Raw genomic sequence first — 22611 nt, forward strand, 5'->3', positions numbered from 1 at the left:
CTTCACAAATGCCTTAAATCCACCTACCCTCGAACACGATGAGCACAAACTGAAACCAACGAAACCCACAGTAGCAGAGTGCTGATGCGGAAACATAGCTGAACTTTGAAATAACATGATTTTTTGTGCACTCTTGTTGGCGAAATTCTCAAGAAGGTGAAGTTCACTAAAACAGCAACAAAAGGCAAAACATCGTGTTACTCGTCCTCTCGAATTTTTCAGATTTGGCTATCGCTGGCAGGTCACAGCAGCTTCTGAGCCAATTTAAGAAACGGCTCACACCATTTCTTAGCAAACACTATTTCTAATAACAATTTATTTCGCAAAAAACATTTTTTACCCTTGTAAGACATTTTTCTCTACATTAAAAACTTCCTTCTAAAATATGATTCATTTCTCTTTTTGGTCATTACCACCATCATGCCTGATTGATTGTAGGGTTTAACGCGCCGACGCAACGCAGGCGATGAGGCGCGCCGTAGTGGAGGGCTCCGGATTAATTTTGACCACCTGGGGATCTTTAACGTGCGCCGAAATCTCGTACACACGGGCGTTTTTGCTTTTCGCCTCCATCAGAAAAGCGGCCGCCGCGGCCAAGAATCGAACCCGCGACCTTGTGCTCAGCAGCGCAACGCCTTAGCCACTGAGCCACCGCGGCGGGTAAGGATTACTACCTACCATAACAAAAATAAGCCAGGTGCAAACACCATCATGCCTAACACATTTAATGCCTTCGTGTTTTCACATGTAGCATAGCCCGCCCAAACAATGTCATTTGGTATCTTAAGACCTTTAATGTCATTTTTTGTGTACGTGTGGCACGGGTATAACCTAACATGCACACACTGAAAGGGCTGTGTTGGTGCATCTAAAGATTTGATTGATTGTAGGATTTAACTCTTTCGCTACCGCCGGAAAATTGACTAATTTTAGGGGTCCAAGAAAACATTTTTTTCCTGCTAAAAAATTGGTTAGGCACTAATTGCCGGAACACAAAATGCAGATTATTTAACGGCCTTTCCAATAACACCGGTTTTTTAAAGGTTTTTATATATCATAGTTGTAAAAAAAAATATCAAAATTCAAACTTTTTGTCAAGTTGTCGAAAAAAATGATAAAAAAGGAGTTGTGTTTATCAAACCACCGGTAGTAGAAAAAAATTAAAATTTACATTTTGTAGGGAAACATTTCAAAAACACGCCCTAGAAAAAATGTAGACTTGTGCGGAAGTTTGTCAGATATAAAAAAAAATGTTAGCAGTCACGGTGCTCGTGTCATGCGGTGAAGCCCAACCTCCAATTCAAAATGAGCAATTTCGGTTGGTTTCCTGGAATAAACCTGGCGGTTTGTCATTATCACAGGCACCAATTTGCCCCCACATAACGTAAAAACATCATGTCAATGGCTGACTTTTCATTTACAGCGAGCACAATACAGTCAAACTCCGCTACAACGAACTCCGCTACAACGAAGGTTTTTCGATTCCCCGCCCGCATCCCATAGGCCCCAATGTATTAAAACTCCCTCCACAACGAACCACTTTTTTTATTGTTCTCCCGGTTCAACGAAATTTTCCCGGTCATTTTCACTGACTGGCTTGTCTCTTTTGACAATGAGATGAAAAGGCAAGACGGCAGTGTTTGCTTGCTGCTGGACAATTGTTCAGCGCATCGCCTGGACGGCAGCGTCAAGCTGACGAACGTTGAGCTGAAGTTTTTCCCGCCCAACTGCACTTCGCTGATCCAGCCTTTAGATCAAGGCGTGATCAACAGCGTGAAGTACGCATACCGGTCAAGGCTCCTTCAGCGAATCCTCCTGAACACCGAGCATGGCCGCGACACCAAAGTTGACTTGTACATGGCTGTACAAATGTTGGCCGCCGCATGGATGTCGACGCGGGGTGAAGTTGTGAAGAACTGTTTCGCGCACGCGGGGTTTCGACCCGAAGAGATGTGCAGTTCAAGTGACGATGCACAAGCTGCCGACGACGTTGGACCGGGGCAAGACGCGACAACGGCCGAAGCATGGGCAGCTCTCGAGGAAGCCGGCATCGTTCCTGAGAACGTAGCATTGAGCGACTACGTAAATGCCGACGCGGACGTGATCGTCTACGAGGAGCTGAGTGATGCCGAGATCCTCAAGAGTGCTCGCGCCGCCTCCGCCGCCGCTGCCGATTCATCCGACGACGAAGAAGTCGGACATGGTGTTCCGACGGTCCCGACGTCAGTGACCGCGTCGCAGGTCATGGACTCCTTGGACGTTTTACGTAGTTTCCTTGGCGCCCATGACGATGATGTCGCCATGCAGCTCCTCGCAGACTGTGAGCAGCGCATTCTCCCGTTGCTCGTGCGAAAGCGCAAACAGTCAAAAATCAGCGATTTTTTCAAGTTTTGGAAATAAAATGCTCCCAGAGTGTCGTGCATATCCTGTGCATATCCGTGACCGCAAATTAAAATATAAACTCCGCGCTGTGATTTCACGACGCCTGCTTTTGCGCGGATCTCCACGAGTACGACGCGCATATTACAACGCTGGTCTAAGCGCCGCGAGACGCGTTGTGACCGCAAATTACGATATAAACTCCATGCTATAAAAAGGGTGCTATTTTTGGCGGAGCGAGCTCCAAGCAAGTTGGCAACATTGGGGCGAAAAGGTAGGTGGGAGATTTCACGACGCCAGTTAGACGCCTGCCCTGTTTTCTTTATTTACTTATTTTTCCGCGACAATGAAATTCTCGCTACAACAAAATTTTTCGCGATCCCCGTGAATTTCGTTGTAGCGGAGTTTGACTGTATTTGGGACTAGCACGCGATGCGGAAAAAAACATGCATGAAGTTGAAAACGGAACGCCGTGGCTGATGCTTGTTGTCGTTCACGGTGAATTATCTCTCAAAACATAAAGCTGAGCTTTATTATCATCTTCTTACTCGAAATTGTAGCCTTGCTCGCAAAAATGAGGTACGATGAGCTAGGATCGTGCCCTGCGATCTTTGGCCGAGTAGCAGTTGCGCAATGAAAAAGATCAGCACAATGAGCCTCCTTTATTGCAGCGCCACCTAACATTTTTTAAATAAAACAGTACAAAAACTTATCGGAGACTCCGTCGGAATAGACAGTTCAACTAAGCAGCAACATTAGACACCCGGAAATACCCTCGCATGGAAACGAAACTGGAAGTCGAACAGCTGGCAGTGTAAGGCCGGTTTGAAGCGCTGTCCTCGGCGGAACAGATATCTGGCGACTGGGTGTGATCTTTTGACTTGCATCTGAAGTTCTTATCGCAGAAATCGGGTTAGGGTGGGGGAAATCAGGAGCGCCGTGCTTTGTTCGAGGATCAGTCGCGGACGCTCCAGGCGCCATGGCAGGTAGCCTTGAAGTTGGGTAACTGCGTAGTAGCGCTAAATATGAATTTCGCGATGCAGAAACGAAACCGAAACTGTTGTAAACTGTTTGCAAATGGTCCTGGGGTAAGTAGAACTACCACAGTACTTAGAACAACATGTGCAAAGGCAATAAAACTGCCTAAAATCATAAAGTAGCTTTGCAACCAGGCACTGCTTGACATTTTCAGCTGATTTCTGGGATTATTACTGTCAGAGCGCGAACCTGACGATTGAAAATCGTTTGCTAGTTCCCCATTCACGCCCTGATAGCAAAAAACAAGCGCTGGTGCAGAGTAATTACGAGTTGCACGCATTCTTCGTTGGTAGCAGTGATGCGCGATGACCACGCCCCTTTTCCATACCCAGGTGATTCAAAAGCGTGTCAAAAATCCGGTTTCCGTAGCAAAAATGAAAACAAAACTGATTTTGAAAGGCCATTTTCTGATCTAACTCCGAACAGCTTTACTTGTTCGAGAAACGACTGGAACGCCATGAAAAGGCGCTCCCAAAAGTATCGATCAAATTGATCGATTTTGATAGGCGCGGTAGCGAAAGAGTTAATGCGCGAACGCAACGCAGGCGATGAGGCGCGCCATAGTGGAGGGCTACGGATTAATTTTGACCACCTGGGGATCTTTAACGTGTGCCGAAATCTCGCACACACGGAGGCTGCTTTTCGATGTAGGATGCGGGTTCGGGAATCGAACCCGCGTCCTTGTGCTTAGCAGCGCAACGCCCTAGCCACTGAGCCACCGCAGCGGGTGGGTGCATTTAAAGATGTTTTCCTTATAGCACAATATCTTATACCGCCCCACTGTTACTTTTCCTTCAACGTGGCAGACAGAGGTGGCCACACAGAGAGCACGGGCCATAAAAAGGTGCTGGCAACCATTCCCTGCTTCGCTTTCCCTACCTGTGAATGGTGTAACGGCAGCACAGGGGCAAGGAATGAAAGAGGGAGAGGGAGAGAGAGAGAGAGGGTCACCCACTTGTTGTGAGCCGTGATGGGCGTGGGGGGCCCCTTGTTGTTGTTCTGGTGGTTGTTGGAGACGCTGGACTCGGAGGCACTGCGTGAGAGCGAGCCTTCCGAGAAGCTGTTGCGGTAGCGCTTTTGCGTGTCCGGCGTCGCCATTTGGCTGTCCACTTCGGTGAGGTAGTTCTGTGGGATGCAAGTCAAACTCGGCTTATTTTCAACACAGCGCTACAAGCACAAGCAGTGTTACAAGCAGTGTTACAAGCAGTGTTACAAACCAGATCCTATCACGCCTCTGCCTTCTTCATGCGTTTTATTATCACCAGAAGTCCCTATGCTCTCTCTCAAAACCGCCGCACCGTACCTCATCCCGTATCAGCCATAGCACCCACTACTTGATAGCTGCACTTTGTCAATACTGAACTCATTCTTTCCTCAAGCAATAACCCGCTGGAACAATCTACCTGATATACAACAGTGCCATGCTGTGACCGCAAACTTTTCTGCGACAAATTAACCACCCATATTTCACGGTATGTACCTTGAAAATGTGTTTTTGTAGTTTGTTGATGTTGTATCGTTTGTACTTTTTGGCTGTATTCTCTTTATACTGCAATTTCATGTTGCAGTTACGCCACTTATACTTGTACCTTTGTATTTTTTTAGTGTCCCCCCCCCACTTTTTTAATCTTGGAACTGTGTAATACGTGTCTGTACGCTCCCCCTTATGTAACGCCCTTGGCCCTTTAAAGGCCAACTGAACTCAAATTTTTCTTTGTCCAATTTGATACAGATAAGCGCTCTAAGCTCTTAAAATCACCTTGGTGAAATCCTGAACATCGTAAGCACACAGCACACTTCAAAGTTGCTCCATGCAGACGACGTTTGCACCTGGCGGAGAGTCGCCGAAACAAGTTCCGAGCGGCCTGTGACCGAGGTTGGGGAACTTGTCCCGTGGAGCTCGCGCTTCTTTGGAGACTTGCACGGCCCTCCGCCGGGCGCAGGGACGCGTTCTCTTGGGGTTTCTCTGCTATACCACCACGCTGTACCGTCGTCGCCATCACATGTTTCAAACTAACCTCATAGGTAGCAATATCCGCCTTTTTTTCAGTGCAATAAAAGAGATTAGAAGCCTAAAAACTATACACGCGTTTGCGAATGTTCTGGAGCTAGCAAAGCTCTTTTTATTTGAAAATAATATTTCTACTAAAAAAATAGCGCGACATGCACACTTGCCTTACACTTGTCATTCCTATTGCATCTATCACCGAAAAAATGGATATTTTATTAATTCTTGACCACTTGCCCTTCCGCGTCCAATATTTGCCATAATTGGGCTGGTCCAACGCCACCTCGAACTCTTAGACCTTTCTAATAGTTTGACGACCTAACTGGAGATGTTGTACACACGGGTATAAACATTTGTGCAAATTTTGCCTAATTCGCTAAGTGAATCAAAATCAGTCTTGCTCGTGGTAACAAATACTTCCGCACAAATATCGGCCGTCGTCTTCACGAAATGCGAAAGCTAACAAAACTGCTCCTCTTATAAACAATAAACTTAATTTTTTTTCAATTCCCAAATGAAGTAATTACTTTTGGAGAGCGCTAGATTTAGTTTACTTGTAAGTAGAATGTTTTCAACAGCACATGTCTCTTGGTGAAATTAGAAAACAGCGGTACAGATAGGTAACTTGTTCGTGTTTTATTGCATCGTTCAGCTGTGAAAGCTGTTTAATAGTTTTAGATCCCTTTTATAATTCGATTCTTGATGTGCAGCAAGGTTAGCCGAGGCGCCGGCTAACCAAAGCTGCTTTTCGACATCGTACGAGCAACTAGCTTTGGAAATCACTGGGCCGCTTTTTTACTCGTAATGCCAAGGATTGCTACAATGGCAGTTATTCTGATGGAAAAAGAACTGTCGTACGGCATACTTAATTTCGATTGATAGCAACGCGATGTCGGAATTGCGTCTAACTCCATTATCCTGGGCAAACGTTAGTGGGAGTTCTTCTGTGGAAATAACAGTGCGAAACGCGACACTACCACGCGCATTTGAAGGCGGCTCTGAGCGCTCGCCGCTTCTAGCACGGCCGCTTCCATTCCATCATGTACGTCACGTCCGGTCGCTGGTAATGGCCGGCTTTTCTATTCAGTTTCGGTTCCGAAAACACCAATGTCGTGAGCCGTTTGCGTCGCTCGCGTTCATGTTTGAAACGCAGTATTTTGAATTTTGCACTCTTTTTATGTGTACTATTAGGTGACATTATTCTTACATTGCCAAAAATTTGAGTGCAGTTGGCCTATAAGTGGAAATGAAATGTAATGAAATGAAATGAAATAACAAGTTGCAGAATTTCATTTCGTGGTCACCTGCACATTACTCGCACTTCGAAGGGAAATGAGAAGAAAGCCCCACCTGAAACTTCTCTAAATCCGTCTGGAGCTTTTCCAGCTTGGCACCAACGTCATTTATCTCGCCTTGGATAGTCTGGGGGTCTCCCAAAGCAGCATTCTGTTCGTATGAACCTTTCAGCTTGTACAGGCCCTCCCTGAAACACGGACATGCCAGAGAAATCATTCACAAAGCTAGAGAAAAAATCAAAGCATAAAAACTGTTGCACAACCTAATATTGGAAACTTCACCCATGAAGGCTCTGTCAACTCTCAGGAGCATATTTGAAATCAAATCCAGGAAAGATTGGACGCATGTGCTGAGGCAATGGCTCTCAACCATGAATGTGTTGAGGGGCATGGAAATTTGTGGATGACATCTAGCACACTATCATCAAGTAATTTCATCATGCACCTCAAGGTCTTTCATCAAAAGGTTTTGTGCATGTCTGGCCTTAATGCAGAGCTTAGACGTTGCATGGGGAAGCCAACTTAAAACAACAAATGTCAGAAAAATGCACGCGTTTGGCTGCACAGCCATCATTATTGTTAATGGGAAACAAAGGGTGCAAGGAAGACAAAGTTCTCAGTGCCTAGTGGGAGCTGCATACACTTTTTGAAGTCCAAAAAGTGAAAAGTGAAAGTAAAAAGTGAAAAGTGAGCACAAAGCAGAGTGAAAAATTTTGCAATCTCTAGAAATGCCTATTCAAGCCATCTCTGTAATGCAGCACAGCTGTATACAAGGCTACCAAGTGGAACCTCACCGACAAATGCTGCATTCTCAGGTTTACCGTACACCTCAGCTATGAGGTGCACCATAGTGAAGCGCTAAAGACTATTTTAGACCACCTGGAAATCTTTAACTGTGCACCAAAACCTCGTCACAAGGGAGTTTTTGCTTTCAGCCTCCAAGAACAACCTCTGCGGCCCAGATCGAAACCATGTCCTTGGGCTCAGCAGCGAAATGCCAAAAGTTGTCGCCTCACCTGGCTTGCGTCAGCGTATTGATCTGTGCTCTCGTCTTGTCCAGCTCTTGAAGCAGCTTTTTTCTCCGCTGATTTGGAGGCAGATTGCTGTAGTCATCCTTGAATTCGTCAATGTTGTTCTATACAGGAGAGGAAAAAGGAGCTTGGTAAAGCACAAGATGGCAGCACAGTTTCCAGATAGACTACAAGAATCATGCCTTGCACGTAACTCCACAAAGGCACTTTGCATGGTGATGCCAAGAAAAAATTGTTTCGGAAAGGGGGAAAAAAAAAAAAACTTATAAAACAATATTCCAGTACTTCACAAAATCATAAAAAATGAAACCATGCAACATCTCAAAGACAAAAATTAGCAACGATTTTCACCTCCTCAGGTAGTTAACACTTTTTTGTGCACATCAAGACTTGTTCTGAATGAGTGCACAATAACTTGCATTTACAATCGAAATTGAAATAAAGCCTAGGGACATATCATTTCAAAAACGAACAAAAAACACATGCACATGAATAAAATCATGACTGTTATGTCTAGCCCAGCAGTTGTAAAACACCAATTGCATAATTGCAGTAAATGCAGGCATTTTGCATAACACTTTCTCAGAGCCGTTTCCCTGAGCATGAGGTGTAAGCAGTGGTCACACTAATGCTGAGCAGAAGCAAACCAAAAAGTTCAACCGAAAAACTTCGTGCAAATGATATTGCATGCGAAAAGGTGAGTCGCTAACATGCTCCTCATTCACAGTGCCATTTCAGCTAATGCTCTCTCATGGCACAAAAACATATGCAAAATATTTCTTGAACTGGGACTGGCTTCGTTTTAGCACTGCAAAAAAACAAAACAAAAAAGCCTCCACTTTTGTCACAAACCAACCAAACCTTTAGGACGCATACCCTTATTTATGTTGCAGTGCCTATCAAAGAAAGAACCTGGTGTTACCTATTGTGAGCAACTGCCAGCTTATCCTAAAAAGCTGTCCCGGTTATAATGCGGAGGCCAGTCAACACCCTACAAAAGAATATTTTGTCACACCTGAAACCTTAGGTCATAAGATCAGCCCTTACAATATATGCTGCACCACCAGGAAGTGTGTTGGGGGCTGTAGGTTTTTGTAGATATAACACAGGCAGCTCTGGCTCAAAGCACAGATATCGTAGGTTCTTAAAGCCAGGGTAGCGAACACAGCAATTTACAGAATGCTATTTGTCCGTGCTTAGGAAGAAGGCGATGAAAAATATCACCATTACGGCCATGGCAGAAACAGGGTGTACCACCCCTGGTTTGGAAAAAAACCTGCCTTAATTAACTGCCATGTGGAGGCAGCCAATGTTCTACAGTGATTACCTTTACTACTAACGAAATACAATAGCCTTATTACAGTTTTTATCGCTCTTTTCTTTCTTTTTCAGGACGGCACGTGCCAAACGACAGTTTGCATCAATGAAACGGCATTAGTTCTACTTCTCCCTCATCGAGCGCCTGTGACGATGACAGCTCCGCGCAATATTTCACTCAACCAAACAAGAAATGTGCCACTGCTTCAGACCTTCTTCTTCACCGTGACATCCCACGAAAGCATGCGAAAAAAAAGGAAAAAACGGGGGAGAGAGAAAGAGAGTGGGAAGGATCCAGTTAGTCCGTTGCCATGCCACCAACACAGAGTACGCAATAGGCGCGTGCGTGAGAGAGCAGAGGAGGGCAGCGTGCACACGTGGCGGGCGTGATGCGAGTGTTAAGCGGTACTTGCCAGGCAGTGACCGGTCCCCAGTTTGTTGAGATACTTACGTGATGGAAGCAGAAGAGAAAGGAGGAGGGGGAAGAACACCGCCACCAACCAGCGTGTTTTATTTGTGTGCGTGCGCGCAACAAGGGGGGCCACGGAAGCGAAACAGCACGGCAGGGCGTGGGAGAGAGAAGGTCCGCCAAGAGAGAGAGGGAGAGAGAAGGGGGCCGGGGAGGGAGGGATAAAACACAACATTACACACGAGCCTCACAGAACCGTTGCAGACTGTCGCGATTTTCGTCTGCTCAAGCCGATACAATCATGGTAATTTTTGTTGCTCCCCAAACAACTTGGGAAAAAAGAAAGTTTTACAAGAGATGTACTCTTTTCTCTCATTAAGCTTGCAGCTATTACAGCTAAAAATAAAAATAATTAATCCTCAGCAGAGACTGAAAATGGCAAATCTAATCGGTCGAGTCAATAATCAAAACGCAATGGCTCGATACCTATAATTTTCACGAAAAGTATGGTAGAACCTTTGATGGCAATGGAAATAGTTGACTGATTTGATTCAAGATATGCACGACACTTCTTAAAAGAAAAGCAATGGGGCTAGTACGCATTAAAATGTCAAACATCGCAGGCTGAAGGCAAAAGGGGGACCTGGAAAGATAGGTTTGGATCAGGTTGCAGTGTTTGCCATTCGGCAATTTTCTGCAATCAAGCCTGGAGAGAAAGAGAGAGAAAAAAACAGCCACCACTGTTCAATGCTACAAATGGTTAAAACAAGTCAAAAGAAGGAAGAAAGAGAAGAAGAAGAAGGGAGACAAAAAAAAAAATAACTAAGTCATTTATTTAAAGTGATGACAGTAGAACAAAAAAGTTTTACAACAAAAAGCCCTTAAGCAGAAGGAAAAAATCAATAAAAAGCAAGAAAACATCAATGTTTATCAAGAGAGGACTATTGACCCCGCTGACAATTTATTACTCTTGCAAAGATTACTGCATTGGTAATGTGTACTGGGGAGCCACAACGTGGCTATACGCTGACTCACTGTGCACTGTGTTAGTAAAACAAAAGGTAAGATGTCTAAATATTAATAGGTAACATTAGACGCTAGAATCCATATGCATCTTAGTCAAAGCATGTAACCATGAGGTCTAGCACTTTGGCTTCATCATAAAAGTACAGCCCCCATTAAATAACCTGCGAGACAGAAAATGAGAATGGGAAGTAGAGAGAGAATGTTGGGAGGGGGAGGGCACAATTAAGCAGACGAAATTGTGTAATAATAGTAAGTGGTCGTCACACTAGCTCCACTAGTGCCACAGTGTCAATGCCTTCTTGTGAAGAAATCTTTATGTAGGACTCAGAATAGAAAACTAGGCAAGTTTTGCCATTGACTGATTGATTGATTGATTGATTATGAGGTTTAACGAACCCACGCTACACAGGCAATGAGGCACGCCATAGTGGAGGGCTCAGGATTAATTTTGACCACCTCGGGACCTTTAAGGTGTGCTGAAATCCCAAACGCAAAGTTTTGTCATTCTTTCTTATCTTTAAAGGGACCCTGCAACACTCTTTGAGCAGTGCAAGTAAACCTGCGCGCCACTTAGCTTACACCGCCAGAAATACCTGAGCCGAATATTACACGTGCACGTGAAGTGTGCATGAACGCGCAATAGCTGTGAAAGACGCGGAAAAACCAACCGCGCTCTCTTCAGTTCTCCTCACTATGCACCCCTGGCATGGCCCAAACGACGTCATTGAGGCCATGGCTGTCCGATCGGCTGTCACTGGTCAACTTCGCAGCTAATTTCTCGCATTTCCTGTGACAATTCGCCGTCGTCGGCGCTGTGTGCGAACCTCTTCCATGCCTGAACCTGTAGGCACAGTTTTGCCATTTCTTTTGTGCTTTGAGTGCGCGCGGAGTTTGAGTGATAAGCACAATACTTCCCTTTTAACCAGACCACTACGTTTATTGCTACAAATACGCCCTACCAGCCAAGCACGCGCTTTTGAGCAGGAAGCCATGCCTGCCTTTTTGTGGCACCAAACCGGAAATAGACCCCTCGACGTTGCGGAGAAAAGGAGAAAACTCCCCGGCCTGTGATATATCGAAGGCCGCGGAAAAGAACGCCACGAGCCACCTCCCTCTCCGGGAGAGAGCACGCAGCTTTCTTCGCATTGCCCGCAGTCGAATTGAGAAGGAACGATTATGCCCGATTTCTCATTGCGCGTAGTTTCGGTGATACTGAACGGTTTTCATAATTCTTGCGGGAGGAGATTGCTGGGACAATAGACTTTACCCCAAAATACACTCTTAGCAGTTGATGGTACGTGTTGCAGGGTCCCTTTAATATAGGGGGGAGAAAAAAGAAAAATTACAGATTTAAAAAAAAGGGATCAACACTGTGTGTCATTTGCTGATAAAACCAGACACTATGGCTGTGCACAGATATGTTTTCGTATTTAGAGGACGTTGAGTGTGCGCCGCTTGGGCAGGACCCCATTACAAGGATACCAATAAAGAGACACACAAGGGTGTAGTTGGCCCATTGCAGGGGAGATATGAGGTGCTACAAAACCATCTTCCTATTGCATTCCAACAGCACGCAACCGGTGCAATGCAGGTAAGCCTGTTGCCGTTACTGGAGAAAGCTGGTGCATCTTCAAAAGGCTCGAAAAGTGATGCATCCAGAATCCAACATGTTCTCACTCATCGCAAAGGACTTATTTTGCATGTTTTTAACAAGGCCTAATTTCGTGACCCAGATTCACTGATACAACTTTCTATTTATGTTTTCTAACTTCCAAATACCCCGAAAATATTAATGTTATTAATACGGCTATTCAGTCTGAAGTCGAGCAGGATATTGTAGAGCTGGTGGTTACACTCTCGTGTGCTATGTCTTAGATGCCTAGCTTATGTTGTCAATATCATAGCCCATCAATTTTAAAGCCATGGACATGTCAAGGAGCGCTCTAAGGCTTGTGGAAGTGTTGGGGATGCCATGGGGCGCGTGCAAGTTTATTAAGTAAGTAAGTAAGTAAGCAAGCAAGTGAGGAAAGTAGGCCAGCACCCTGAATAAGCATTAACCCCCGCTTAATAGACAAGTATATGGGAATATAAGCCCACAAACACTTCCATGCACTGAGAAGCATGGACAGCATGGACAGCATGAACTTTTTTTTTACCGCCTCACTTTTTAGGGGCTGCTGTGGCAGCCCCCTGCCAATTAAGTTTAATCCATTTATAATATAGGTGTTCTACCGTGCACTAGAACCTGCTCTGAACCAGGAACGCAGTTCGTCTATTATATCTGAAAATTTACAATAGGCGTACAGGTTACATCACCGTTCAAACAGTAAACCTCATGAAAGCAGTCAAAGGGGATCAGATAACAGGTCGTCACTTCGTGTCTGGTAGACAACAGTGTTAAAGCAAACTCACAGTGGCATTCCGTAAAACAAGGCGTTTGCTCACATTTTTTTCTATCGAACAGCAGTTTCAGTGCTTGCGAAGCAGAACATAGCTTTTTCTTCGCACGTCGCGGGGTTGCGAGTCGACGAACAAGCGCCGTAGACTACATAACGAGAGCATGTTAGAAGGCGTAGTTAATGCTAGCCTTCCTCCACATTAAGCAGAGCTAACCCCAAAGTTCACAGGCAAAAATGAGTAATTACCTCACTTCAAAGGCGAACTAAATTAACAAGCGAGGGAAAAGCGTCCAAGACCCTGGTTTGTTCAATACGTGAGGCTACACTCGTCAAAAAGGGTCGACTAAATGAAAGCCCACCTCCAATAAACTGCAACCTTTCATTGGAATATTATTGTTTTTTATCTGTTTTCTATGTGACAACAAAACATCTTCCTCACTTTTGGTTATTTTCCATTGATTGTGGCGCAGCGGCAGGCACCGGGAAATAGAACCGTGCAAATGCAACACAAATAAGTCCAAAATGAAGGTGGAGAAGGCACGCAGTGCCTGCAGCCTTACAGCTAAGCAAAAGCCATCTTCCATAGCCGCTCATAGCCTTGATGAAACCAAGACATACCCGCATTAAAACCGAAAATACGATGTTTCAGCCACATTTTCAGGCACGGAGCAGCACGACGGTCGTATCTCGTCGCTCAATTTGGGCTCTGTGGCGCAGGACAGCGCTGATAAACGAGTTTGGTGCAATAGATGCGGTTGGGTGCAAGATGGCACAGGTAAACAAGTTTGGTGCTCAGTGGCGCCCATGGCGCAGCTGTTTTACCCCTGTTCATAACTCAGAAGCTCCTGACTTGAACCAAAACTTTTCAACACAAAGCCTCATTAGCTTGATTTCTGGAGCGCTGTCTTCAACTAGCCAGTAACAAGTGTGGTTCAAACCATACAGACACGTCCACCTTCATCAACCGTTTGTAATGCTCGTTAAAGTTTGTAACCCATGCACAAGTTTCCAAGAAACAAATCTCCTGCACTATAGCAAAGACAATGTTTAAAGAAATTTTACTTTTAACATGGACATGCTTCATGTTTGGGTGCATTACGGATTGTAGGAGCTTAAAATTAAGAAAATAATGCATAGCACCTTGAAAAGCTGACTTTTTTTTTAAACATACAAAAAGCTTGCTTTTACGCAGCAGTTCATAATTTTTCAAGACGGAGCCAACATTTGGCAAAATTCTACACACCCATGCCCCAAATTAGATATCAACGTACCATGAGTGACTATTTGTCTATATCTAATTATTACCATTTCTTCTTTTAACAAAATTCAGATTCATCTTGGTGGAAGGAACACTCGAATGTGCAAAAATGGCACTTGCCCGCAATGGCGGGAGCACAAAACGACTGCGGGTTCTGGGCCCACCTTGTTTGAGGAGAAGATGCCAAACAGGCCCGAGCGCTTCTTCTTGCCGGTGGAGATGGTGCCGCCACGCACCGTGTCACCCGCACCGCGGAACGAAGAGTTCACCGTGCTGCCCGTGGTGCTGCTCGAGTCACAGTTGCGCATTGTGCTCAGGTCTTCAAAGGGGAAGTCGTCGGCCGGCACAAAGCCAGACTTGTATTTCTCAACCACTGTCTCCGCATCCTGCGCACCCGAGCCAAACCAGGAACACGAACTTGATGAAAGCAGCCGGGCATTTATTAGCATCAGCAGCCAGCTGTACCCCACCTGGATCGTTTGAATAGCCTCCCTCCCTCTGCTGCCCCCCCTTCCAGGGATGCTTCCCCTCATTCAATGTTACAGATGGGTGGCAAGTTTGCTGACCACGGAGGGTTACCCGGCAAGAATGTCACAGCTTGAGCAGTGCGCCACACTGGGAGGCCTGTATATCCAGAAATCTCTTCTCAAGAGTTGGAAATTTCAAAGCTACAACTCAGACCGACCTGTCTTCATAGCTTCCTAATCCCTGCTTTGCAAATTTCTAAAGGACTTTCCTTCCAGCACTCTGAAGAATGCATAGTTGGTTCTTCCCAAACGAAAAACATACACACAGAATCAGATGAATCTTCACAGCTTGCATACCCAGAACATTATTTTACCGACAGCTTTGCAGATTGGTGAAATAAATGGGCGGCTTGCTTTTTTCCCCCGCAAACAGCCTGCCATTAAGTGCAGGGTGTTAAGTTCTGCTGGGCTACGGCAGGTGCTTTGCTTAAAACTGTTAAGCAATCCAAAAAATGACAATCACTCCAATCCCTTTCGTAGGATAGCTTTAGAACTGCACTGTGGAACTGCACCAAGGTCCACGCTCTGTGTGGCCAGTGTGCGGCTGTCAAAGTTGCACAGGTGCATGCCCAGACCTCATTTCATCTCCATGGAGAATATTTCTCCCTTCAAATACACGTGCATCCAGTGTTGCACCAAATGGAAGACACTCAGCCTCAGAACCCAAGCGGGCCATTTGTGAACAAAGTACACACGACATTATACAATGCGAAAAAATTTAGACTTTGACCCATTGCTCAGATACTAAATGAAGTGGCGGCGTAAGCCGCACTGTTTTCTGGTGCATTATACAGCTGCTACTGTGCAAGGATGGCTAGTGCCACTTATATTGAAACACAAACCCCCCTCTCACTCGGTAGATCCTTCTTTTGAGGGTTTCTCACAGCCCCACACACATCACTGGTCTACATGAGAACTAACTGAAGAGGTAATGCAGGGCAGCCACGGCAAGGCAGCCCCTCATTTCCTCTACACCATCCTCAACCGGCAGGCTTACAAAGTCAATTGATTGCTAGACGCGGGTCTGCAGGGTGCCACACCCTCGCACAGGGGCCCCTCCCTGTCCTCTCACGGAAGCCAGTAACATGACGAGAGCGCAATCACTACTTCAGCTCTACCTTCTCCCTTTTGAGCAACCTGCTACTCTCGCTACCTCAGTTGCCTGGGCAACTTTTGGCACCGACTAGTGACACAAAGACCACCCTCACCTTCTTGGGGTCTATCGAGTCAGCCGCCACCACGATGCCATCGAGGCACTTGACAATGATGGGGATGACCTCTCGATGAATCTCGGCTGCCTTCTTTATGTAACCCTGTAGGGATGCTGTCCTGCGTTCGTCTAAACTCTGCAGTTGCTGCAAAGGGCAAAAAACAACAGAGTTAACGCAGTCCACCACTAGAAACTTTGTCTTTTCTTTAGTATCCATATAACGAGCAGAGACCCAACTGCTTTGAAATCTGCCATGAGCTTTTGCAGCCTAAAGTTTTGCATTTAGGCAAGAAAGATGGTGTGCATTTCAACAACCAGAGGGCAAGGATTTGCCTGATGAGCGTGCTTGCTCCCTCATGCTCCAGTGCTTTCTGCCTAAACCGAGTGGATATAGAATCACTGGACTGCACAGGCTTGGTGGGAACAAAAATCGTCCTCTTTTTACCAGTGGGCCACGATGCTAATGGTATTGGTCAGGATGTATTCCCACAACACACACACTGCATTCATTTGGCCCCTTACAACTGTAAACATCACAAAATTCAAGATTTCCATTCCGAAATACCACTGTGTCATATGCATTGGCATTCTAGCTGATATAGCGTAATTAGTGCAACTTGCTCTATTACAAGATGGAATGTGAATTTATTAACGCCCATTCAAGTGAAAGATATTATGAACAGCAAGCATACTTCAGAAACAAGGAGGGCAGACTAGTCTTACCCCATGACCCTTATCAATTTGGTGCTTTATACCAGCACACTGAATAACGATACTTCCCATTTATTTTATAAATAAATAGTATTTATGAACATTTTAGTTATAATTACTGTTATATCATTCATGCTCCTGCTGTGGCTGTAGCTATCCAGACAGCCATCAGCAGAGCAAGCGCTTCAAGTTTCTGAAATGTGCTGCCCACATGATAAGGAAAACAAATACAGTTGATGGTGGCAACTCATGACTGTGTACCATTTGCACCATTCAGTTCTTTTGCCCTCATGGGGAAGCACAGCCACAAAGCAGTGAAAACACAGTTCCCCCAAATGCTTCAGTACGCACACTGCTCAATGAGTGCAGCTGTGCACAGCAAGGAAGCCACACACCCTGACTGCCTACAGAATTTCTTTTGGCAAGGCGTGGGCGCTTCTTGCGACAAGGAACATGGTAAGCCACCTTAAACAAGGATGAACACAAATGAACATCCATGTAAATGGATCATGGGTAACATTAACAAAAAGTGTCGCTATCGACAAAGGGCAGATGATGCAAGGGCAATGTTTGGTAATATCGCAAGTGCACGAGAAAGGCTGACCAACAGCAGGAATTCTAACTCCATGACATGTAAACATAGCGACGATGCGTAAATTGGCACAAAGGAAGGCGGCGTATTCAAAAATAATGCAGGGAAAAGGTGGCAAACTTTACAGTACAATTGTGAGCTCCCTGCTGTTTGTGAAAAAGATGGGCTCTAACATTCCTGACCACGTTAAGCTTATAATTGTGCCAGTTTATTGACAATGTTCGAAGCGCGTTAACCTGCCGCGATGGCTCAGCGGCTAAGGAGTTGTGCCGCTGCACCCAAGGACACGGGTTCGATTCCCGGCCGCACCGGCCGCTTTTCTGATGGAGGCGAAAACCAAAAATGCCCATGTGTGCGATATTTTGGCGCACATTAAGGATTTCCATGCGGTCAAAATTAATCCGGAGCCATCCACTGCGGCGTGCCTAAAACCTGTGCAGTTTTGGCGCGTTAAACCCCACAATCAATCAATCAATCAATCGATCGATCGATCGATCAATCGATCGATCGATCGATCGATCGATCCATCAATCAATCAATCAATCAATCAATCAATCAATCAATCAATCAAAATCAAAGTGCATTACAAGACCCATTTAATTAGTTACGAAATAACAATGCTTCCCACCCAGTGCCAATATTTTAGTGCCAAAATAAACCTCCCTCCACTTTTTCCACTTTTCACTGCCAACTCCTTTTATACAGAATGCTTCACATAACTTGCACCGCCCAATAAAATGATAGACCTTGATTTTTCCAGCAAAAGACTAATTAACCATCCTTCTGGGTGGTGTGAAGTCTCACTAGACACCTATACTTTTAATAATCAAAGACTCAACTGAAATAAAATGCTAAGCTTCTTAGTGACCACAGCCGTGAATTTCCAACCCCAAGTTGCAGAGCACTCAAAAATATGCTGAATATTGAAGTTTCCGAAAACATTCCTGGAATGGGCGAGAATTTAGTTACCCATAAATGTAGTCACAGCGATGTCATAGTCACAGTCATAGTCACAGCCCTCTTTCTCTCTCAAGCAATATCCAATGCGAGAGTGTGCTGTGTGGCATGACATTTCAGCGGTGTGCTCCACCAGCAGGTCGTTTGGATTTAGTGCGTTTTCCTTTTTAAGAATTTAAAATTTTAAACTAATTATATTTCCATGAAAACTGCTGCATTTGGCACTTCTTTTGATTCTATAAAAAAAATTAATTAAAAGGTTTCAGCCAGGTTCACTGGTTAACAAAACTATTTTATTCAGAATATTCAATGAATAAAAATAGGGTGATACTGATCACATCACACTGAATGATTATTATTTACTTCATTGCTGAAAATTCAACACCTCTTGTCTTTTTAATCTTTGGTGCAAGTTATGTGAAACACCATGGGAGGAACACCAAATGACGCTTTGTGCACACAAGCAAAGAAATACAAGCGAAACAGGGAAAAAAAAGAGTGAGAGCAAGGCAGACCTTACCTCGAACACTTTGGGCATGAGTTCAGAGTAGTGTTTTCGTTGAAGCAGGTTGGTTTTCTGGAGCTGATTGGCGTAGTCTGTCTTTGAGTCTTCACACGCTTTGCTTCTAGCCAGTGAGTTTTGTCGTGCCTGAGGGTAAGAAGTTGGATGATGCACACTCTAGCCTCGAATGCAACACCAGAGCAGATAACAGTCCCACACTTCATGCACATATTGTGCTTCATGAATTCAAGTGGTGGGAAACGGATATTTGTAGCACACTAAAGTTGTGAATATCTATCGTACCTGAACATTATAAAGGAGCTTAACGCCTCCTCCAAATAATTAAGACAACTCATTTTGGCTTTTCTATTACTGCTAAACTAGGCTGAACTCGTTTAATTAGGTTTTCTATTTATTTACCTACAATATCGCTACCTCCTACCTTATAGGGGCCATGCAGACAAAATACAAGTTTGTTTTATTTGAAAGATTTGGTGTTTTATAGTGCCCACAGAGCTTCCCCGGCAGCAAATCATGCTTTTTTTTACTGAGAAATTCATAAGCTTAAGTTAAAATTTTGATTCTCCCGCCAAGTCGTGTTTCACGACGTCTGCCATGACGTAACAAGGAAGGGTCTTCATGCGAACTTCAAGTGTGCTGTTTAGTCTGCAGCGGACTGCGGAGCCTTGTTTACCGTCAGCCCCCTAGATGGTGCCACCATACTGCACCACACCGCTGTCTGTTTTTGCTTTCTTTTCAACCGTATTTGCACCTGGCTTATTTTTGTTATGGTAGGTAGTAATCCTTACCCGCCGCGGTGGCTCAGTGCCTAAGGCGTTGCGCTGCTGAGCACGAGGTCGCGGGTTCGATTCCCGGCCGCGGCGGCCGCTTTTCTGATGGAGGCGAAAAGCAAAAACGCCCGTGTGTACGAGATTTCGGTGCACGATAAAGATCCCCAGGTGGTCAAAATTAATCCGGAGCCCTCCACTACGGCGCACCTCATCGCCTGCGTTGCGTCGGCGCGTTAAATCCCACAATCAATCAATCAGGTAGTAATCCTTTTGTGAAACATGGGGGTTTGCTCAACAAACAGGGTCACGTAAGACAATGCCGCTTATGCCCATCGGCCAGTGTCGCGCGAGACAACCCTAAAGCACCGTACTGCTGTGTAGCTATAAAAAACAAGCATTGTGCGTGCAGTACCAATAGAAGTACCCCCTGGTACTTCTATGTTTATGTGTACTTTCATAACTTCTATTGTTTACCCCACCATTGTTACTGCTATAAAATGGATATGCATTACACTTAAATTAAATTGCTTGTTCTGCAAGCTTATAAGCCCTGCCTAGCTTGCGTTTGCTTTTGCCGGCCTCAGCCAATCACATAGCTGTGTATAGTACGCCATAGGTCCTAATGCAGAAAATTAGCTGGTGATTCACATGGCCATTCCCTTTTTTTTTTTCCTAATTATATAGCTTATTTGAGCGAAATTTACATTAAAGGAGGTGTCAGTATGATTCTAAAGAGGCAATCTTTCGTCAAATGAACCAAACTTTTGTCTGCATGGCCCCTTTAAGGCCATAGCAGCAAAAGAATCACAAAATAAAATGCCAGGAGCAAAACACAACAATGAAAGAGAACAGAAGACAATGTACAGTTGCCTCACACTTGTCAAACTCCTGGAGATGGGCCATAAGTTTTTGTCTGAATTATCCGATGTGTTAATTCACTCCTCCAAGAAATTCAACTCGTACATAATGCATAGCAAAAGTTTGATTCATTTTATGACTAGTACAAAAAGCAACATACAGGGGCGCACTTTGTCTGAAAGTTTGTCAACTCTGTCAGTCATGGTATTCAGTGATGGGGTATCTTCATACTGCAACACCACAATGAGGCTTATGTCACTGTCAACTTCATGCTTGACTCAAAGCCTAACAGCCAGTTTCTCTGAGTGTTATGTGCAGTGCTTTACACTTCACCCATGGAGTCTCAGAAGAGCCCACACAAACAAAAGGTAGCACTCGACTGAACTACGCAGCAGCTAATGCTGCAGAACTCTGTGCTGTTGCATTGTGCATAGTTTGTTTGAGGTTCTTCATGGTCACCCTGCACCACCTATAGCCTATTCATTCCGCCCTTCGTAAACCTCGTGATTCTAGGGACCTCTAATGATTAAACCAGGTGAAAACATCACCTGACTTAGGTGCACTAGCAGCACCCTGTTCAAAACAGGTCATAAACTTGTTTGAAATGAGTAGATGAAAAAAAAAAAAGAAAAGGTGGAAACTCCAGTGTACTATAAAGGCAATGACTAAAGAAATAAACCATTGAAAAAAAAAGAGGTGATGATATCTACTAATGCAAGTAAGCTTTCCACCTAGAATTTTTCAATTAAAACTAGGGACAAAAAAGGACACTGGTATTCTGTTAAAAAAAATCCGAAAAGCCAAAAGTTGGGGAAAACTAACCTTACAGAATTACATTAAATGTAGCAGAGCGTTGCACAAGGAACTTTTTAGCCATGTAAACCCAATTAAGAAATGCTTGAAGCTGTGGCTTTAGAAAAGTGTAGACAAAAGGCAACCCTACTTCTTTTGTCTTTGGTTAGATTGTTGCACTTGACTGCGGATGCCTAGATGTTTCTCTAAAAGGGTAACCTGAAATTGTTATAGACAAGCTAAGTGACCATCAAGATAATAAAGAAGTTTCTGAACTTTTAGACTAACACAACACATTACTAAACTGAAACATGCAGACAGCCCAAGAGAAGAGTGGAAAGTTGGACAGGTTAATACATCCCACTTATTTTGAGAAACAGTGCAACAATATGGGACAGAAGAAACAAGGCAACACGAAGCCCCGACTAATGACCGAACGTCAAATGTCCAGGCTGCGTGGAATACATGTGAACAGCAGAGTGAGGCCAGACAATAATAAGAAGGAAGGCGCACTCTTTTTCCATACCACATTGTTGCCCAGTTTCTCAGAATAAACGGCACCACAAACAAATTTGACAATACCTAAAAAAACATTGAATGACTGGCTAACTGTCATTGATTGTGCCAGTAAGGCCATCCAAACTTTTGGATGAGATGGTCTGACCAAGACTGCAGCAATGACAGCTTTTCTACACTACAGCTCCCGTTTCAGCTTCGCTGGAGCTGTGATCGTGCACTTGAGAGATCTAGCCTGAAATGGTGGCACTACTACTAAAACTCTCAATCTGAGTACACCAGAAGACACTAGGAACCGAGAGAACATATTGCAGCAAATAAGCTTTCTCAAACAGTTTACACTTAAAAATAGCCACAACACTTAACAAGCAGCAATGAAGCACAAAAAGAAAGTGAATGCATCTCTAGAACATCCCCTCCAGTGCCGCACACCCAGCTCGGAGGCTGGCGTGGCGATATGACACGCACCTTCTCCAAGTCTGCCCTAGAGAGCTGAAGGTCCGCGTCGGCCTTGGTAAATGCCTCCTGGGCCTTCTCAGCTTCCCTGAACATCTTCTCGTAGTACTTTTTACTCTGCAGACGAAGAGTGAAAGGGCAAGAGGCACCACAGTAAGCAGCTGCGTTATACAGCTATGTCTGTGAAGCAGTTCTGATTTTCCTAGCGGACTGCTATCCAACACCAAGAGGGGCGGCTCTTCTTTCTTTCTCTCGCCGTTCAGCTGACTGCCAGCAGAGGCAACTTCACGCCAAAAGCATCTTGACTTATTTCCCTTCTGAAGCCATGGGATAGGTTTCCAACCTACTCCATTTTCTCATACATAGCTATCACGTAGGTGAACTCTTACCCTTAACAGTTAATTTTGCAGGCAAAGGTGTTTGGAAATGTGGTTTATTGTTACAGAACGCAATTCTTCCCCGGGCACAGAGGCAGAACGATTTCTTTCATGGTATTATAAACGGAGACAGCACTGGCATGCTGTTTATGGCACCAGTAC

General features: G+C 44.7%; 1 protein-coding gene across 1 annotated transcript in view; it reads right to left on the reverse strand.

The window, feature by feature from the left end:
• Positions 1-22611, reverse strand: part of Cip4 (formin-binding protein 1-like Cip4) — a 130775-nt gene that overhangs the window by 13066 nt on the left and 95098 nt on the right. Inside the window, 7 exon segments of the mRNA XM_077671674.1 lie at positions 4373-4542; positions 6776-6908; positions 7737-7855; positions 14325-14546; positions 15896-16042; positions 18678-18806; positions 22085-22189. Of these exon segments, the coding sequence (XP_077527800.1) occupies positions 4373-4542; positions 6776-6908; positions 7737-7855; positions 14325-14546; positions 15896-16042; positions 18678-18806; positions 22085-22189 (1025 nt within the window).

Source organism: Haemaphysalis longicornis, unplaced genomic scaffold, assembly GCF_048455015.1.
Source record: "Haemaphysalis longicornis isolate Haplotype H1 unplaced genomic scaffold, Haemaphysalis longicornis Haplotype H1 scaffold_1, whole genome shotgun sequence".
NCBI classification, from domain to species: domain Eukaryota; kingdom Metazoa; phylum Arthropoda; class Arachnida; order Ixodida; family Ixodidae; genus Haemaphysalis; species Haemaphysalis longicornis.